At 42.8% G+C, this 5121-nt stretch overlaps 1 protein-coding gene across 1 annotated transcript; it reads left to right on the top strand.

Moving 5' to 3' along the window:
• Positions 1–2471: 2471 nt before the first annotated feature.
• On the top strand, positions 2472–4788 carry MAGEE2 (MAGE family member E2). Its single transcript, XM_010355915.2, has 2 exons — positions 2472–4671; positions 4739–4788. Exon 1 carries the CDS (start codon positions 2667–2669, stop codon positions 4236–4238), a length of 1572 nt encoding a protein of 523 aa, XP_010354217.1. The 5' UTR covers positions 2472–2666; the 3' UTR covers positions 4239–4671; positions 4739–4788.
• Positions 4789–5121: the final 333 nt, after the last annotated feature.

Here is a 5121-nt window from a genome sequence, read left to right as displayed (position 1 = left end):
AGAATGGGAGAAAATTTTTGCAATCTACCCATCTGACAAACGTCTAATATCCAGAATTTACAAGGAACTTAAACAAATTTACAAGAAAAAAACAAGCAACCCCATCAAAAAGTGGGCAAAGGATATGAACAGACACTTCTCAAAAGAAGACATTTATGTGGACAAAATGAATATGAACAGACACTTCTCAAAAGAAGACATTTATGTGACCAAAACATATACAAAAAAAAGCTCAACATCACTGATCATTAAAAAAATGCAAGTCAATAAGTCAATACCACAAGGAGATACCATCTCTCATCACTCAAAATGATGATTATTAAAAACTCAAGAAACAATAGACGCTGGCGAGGCTGTGGAGAAATAGGAACACTTTTTAGTGGGAATGTAATTTAGTTCAACCATTGTGGAAGACAATTTGGTGATTTCTTAAGGATCTACAAACAGAAATACCATTTGATCCAGCAATCCCATTACTGGGTATATACCGAAAGGAATATAAATCTTTCTACTATAAATACATATGCACATGTATGTTTATTGCAGCACTATTTAGAATAACAAAGTCATGGAACCAACCCAAATGCCCATCAATGATAGACTGGATAAAGATAATGTGGTATGTATACACCATAAAATACTACACAGCCATAAAAAGGAATGAGATCATGTCCTTTGCAGGGACATGGATGAAGCTGAAAGCCATCATCTTCAGCAAACTAACACAGGGGCAGAAAACCAAACGCTGCATGATCTCATTCATAAGTGTGAGTTAAACAATGAGAACATGTACATTCATTTGTAAAAACATTGATCTCTTTAGCCTAATTTGACTAAATTCATGGCCCTGAGCTACCTACTTCAGTACTGAAGAAAGCATCTGGGATGTAGACAATTTCAGAGGTGAGTAACCCCCACATGTGACGACAGTGGCCTCTGAAAGAATTCCAGGGCATAAGATTACTGAATGTAATGTTCCGTGGAATGTAACAGTATTCATTACCATCAAGAATTTAAGGAAGAATTTCAATTGTAACTGCAGATGGCAACCCTATACAAATCTTTTCTCTTTCCAATGCCCCACTGGAAAATGCAACCATCATAGTCTTCAACTTGGTGACTGAAGTCTAGGATTACAGCTATGTTTTAGCCCAACTATTTTAGTAGAGCTCTCAGAAAATAAAGCAGCTGACTCACCTCTTCCTGGCTAAAGTGTTTGGATTATGCCTCCCCAAATACACATGTGTGCTGGCATGCATGCACATACATAAACCCTCTGAATAAATAGCTTCTATTCTGATGCGACCATTCCTGCCCTGTGGGGCCACAACAAACTTTGACATACTAAGTGAAGAATAGAAAATACAGTCCTTACTGTCTAGCAACCTTCATCCTCATCTCCCACCCATTCTAGTGCACTCTGGCTCTAGTCACCCTGGAGAGTGGCTGTTACACAAACTTGTAACTACACTCCTCTAGGCCTTTCCTGTTGCTGTTACTTCAGGTTAGAATACTACTAAAACCCTTCCCATGTATTCATCACTTAGAGTTCAACTTCTTCTTGAGGCTTTATTGGAAACTGTCCACAATTTAACATACCCCAGACTAAGCTGTAATTCATTACTTACTTCTGCGTTTGTATCACATGTTAATTAACCCTCCATCAGAGCATCTATTTTATGAGTCATGTTTAATAAATAAGGTTAAAGATCAGATGGTGTGAGAGAAAGTAATATGCTTGAGACTGACAGACCTGAGTGGTCTCTTTCTTTTATTGCTGCTTGACTTTGGACAGGTACATTGACCTCCATGAACCAGTTTCCTCATCTGTAAAATAAGGATCATTAAGAGTAGGACCTAATAGCTAGCATTATATGAATTAGTATGAGGAAAGTGAAAGCACCAGAAACAGTGCCTGCACATAGTCAGTGCTCCATAAGTGTTATCTCTCATTATTATTACCATTGTTTGAACCTACCTCAGAATGTAAGCACCACACAAAAAGGGAAAAATCACTATGTTTGTACTCTGATGTACAGCACTGTGCCTGGCATGTGGCATGTGGTCAGTAAATATCTGTTGAGTGAATGGATGCTTTAATGAGTCTGTAAAATAATTCTCATCGTCAGCGTCCTCCTCCTCCTCCTCCTCCCTTCCTCCACCTTCTGCTCCTCCTTCTCCTCTCTGAATCCTCTACCACCTGATAGCATGGTGCTTTATGCCCCACAGAAAAACTTCAAGTGGAGGGAGCATCACTGAACGCTCCTCATCCCTTGACCCTTTTGCTATATCTGTTACTCCCTTTCTTGAATTCTCTTCTCTAACAAGTTCAAGTTCAGCAGCAACCACTTCAACCAGCCTAGCCTGCCCTTCAGAGGTGAGGGGGAGGGAATGAGAGGCAAGGAAGACAGGGAATGGGGCGTGGCCACTACGATGCAAAGCCTGACTGCGCCTGCGTAGGCTGTGGCAAACTAACGCTCTGAGGCTTGCAGTCGTTGCTGGCCAGCGCTTGTGTAGAAAAATCGCTCTTCACACCAGATCTCACTTTTGATCCTTCCAGCTCCAGGATCTCGGGCTTCAGCTTTGTGCCGAGGCACCAACACTGCTACGGTCCTCTCTCTGACTGATCGCTGATCTCACCGTTCCCGCTCCTGTCTCCTGGAACCATGTCTCTGGTAAGCCAGAATGCACGCCGCTGTAACGCAGAGATCACTGCAGATTACAGCGACGGCAGAGGTGAAATACAAGCTACTAACGCCTCCGGGCCCCCCACCCCCATGCTAGTCGTTGATGCCCCCCAGTGCCCTCAGGCACCAATCAACCCTCAGTGTGTCAACACTTCCCAGGCCGTTCAGGACACGAATGACCTGGAAGTCCTGATAGACGAGCAGTCCAGACGTTTGGGGGCGCTCAGGGTCCACGACCCTCTAGAAGACAGGTCGATTGCTTTGGTGAATTTCTTAAGAATGAAAAGCCAGAAGGAGGGGTCTATTCAGCAGTCTGAGATGCTGGAGTTTCTCAGAGAGTACTCAGATCAGTTCCCTGAGATCCTCAGACGAGCCTCAGCTCACCTGGACCGGGTCTTTGGGTTGAACCTGAGAGTTATTGATCCACAGGCTGACACATACAATTTAGTCAGCAAACGGGGTTCCCAGATCACCGATAGGATAGCGGAGTCCCTGGACATGCCAAAAGCAAGTCTCCTGGCCCTAGTCCTAGGCCACATCCTCTTGAATGGGAACCGAGCAAGAGAGGCATCCATTTGGGACCTGCTGCTAAAAGTTGATATGTGGGATAAGCCTCAGAGGATCAACAACCTCTTTGGGAACACAAGGAACCTCCTCACCACTGACTTTGTGCGCATGCGATTCTTGGAGTACTGGCCAGTGTATGGCACTAATCCCCTCGAATTTGAGTTCTTGTGGGGCTCTAGAGCCCATAGGGAAGTCACAAAGATGGAAGCCCTGAAGTTTGTGTCAGATGCCCATGATGAAGAACCCCAGAGCTGGCCAGAAGAATATAACAAGGCCCTGGAAGCTGACAAAACCAAAGAAAGAAGCCTGACTGCTGGCTTAGAGTTCTGGTCGGAGGACACTATGAATGATAAGGCAAATGATTTGGTCCAGTTGGCTATTGGTGTCTCTGAGGAGTTGCTGCCTATACATCAGGATGAGCTATTGGCTCACACTGGCAAAGAATTTGAGGATGTGTTCCCAAATATCCTCAATAGAGCTACTCTAATTCTTGATATGTTCTATGGGTTGTCTCTGATTGAGGTTGATACCAGTGAGCACATCTACCTCCTTGTCCAGCAACCAGAATCAGAGGAAGAGCAAGTGATGCTAGAGAGCCTGGGGAGACCCACTCAAGAATATGTAATGCCAATCCTAGGTTTGATATTCTTGATGGGCAACCGTGTCAAAGAGGCCAATGTCTGGAACTTACTTCGAAGATTTAGTGTGGATGTAGGGAGAAAGCATGCTATCACCTGTAAGCTTATGAGACAGCGCTATCTGGAATGCAGGCCACTGTCCTACTCTAACCCAGTTGAATATGAGCTTCTATGGGGTCCTCGAGCTCACCATGAAACCACCAAAATGAAAGTCTTGGAGTACATGGCCAGGCTCTACAGAAAGCTACCACAGGACTGGCCAGAACAATATAGGGAGGCTGTGGAAGATGAGGAGGCCAGAGCCAAATCTGAGGCAACTACCATGTTCTTCCTTGGCCCCATGTGAAGTCTAGGGAATATGTATCACTTCAGCTGAGTGGCATCCATTAAAGATGCCTTGGTAAAATTGTCATTGGGGCTCTAAATTAGAATTCAGGGAGGGTTTGGGTGGGAAGTACACATTGTGCTTGCTGTCTGTGTTCCAATTCTAGTAATATTTCCTTCCTTTTAATATACCCTTGAATTAGGTTAATGATCAATATTTATAAATGGAATTTTTCATTTGCCATCCCTGTCTTGTTTCAGTATAAAAGTTCAGATATCTCTGTAAAATGTATTGATAATATTGACAGCTTTGAAATAATCAGTAAAATGGTCTGGTACAGGAGTTAAATAACAATAACACACACACACACAAACACAAAACCACTGATCTGTGATTGCTCTCCCTTTGTGTCTACTGTTGTATACATATATACAACTATATATAATATATATAACTATATATCATACATATAACTATATATGTAGTTATATACATATATACAACTCTCTCCATATATATACAAATAAAACTGTCATTTACCTGTATTTGCAATAAAAGCATAATGAATTAGACACCATGCTTATGCATTCATTTATTCTATAAGCATTTATTAAGCATCTGCCATGCTCTGAGAACAGTGCTGTGTGCTGGGAATATAAGAGTGAAGAAGACCCAGCTGGGCTCCAGGGCTTAAAGGGGAGGGCTCATGGAAGTAAACCAGCAATTATATTATGCTATGTAAGGTTGCATAATAGGCATAAGCTCAGAGTTCTATGAGAGTCCACAGGAATAACTTCTGATTTTAAGTGCTGGGAAGGATAGTGGGAAGGTGATGGCATCTAAGAAAGTCTGGGGAAGGTGCAGAGGTGTCAAGCCTGGATGAGTGGGAAATTAGTCAGGAATA

This window comes from Rhinopithecus roxellana, chromosome 7 (genome assembly GCF_007565055.1).
Source record: "Rhinopithecus roxellana isolate Shanxi Qingling chromosome 7, ASM756505v1, whole genome shotgun sequence".
NCBI classification, from domain to species: Eukaryota; Metazoa; Chordata; class Mammalia; order Primates; family Cercopithecidae; genus Rhinopithecus; species Rhinopithecus roxellana.
The sequence above is the reverse complement of the archived record's forward strand: the minus strand, read 5'-3'. Positions and strand labels throughout refer to the sequence as shown.

Excerpts from the sequence above, each read along its gene's own strand:
- MAGEE2 (XM_010355915.2), top strand. The coding sequence starts at position 2,667 with ATGTCTCTGGTAAGCCAGAATGCACGCCGCTGTAACGCAGAGATCACT.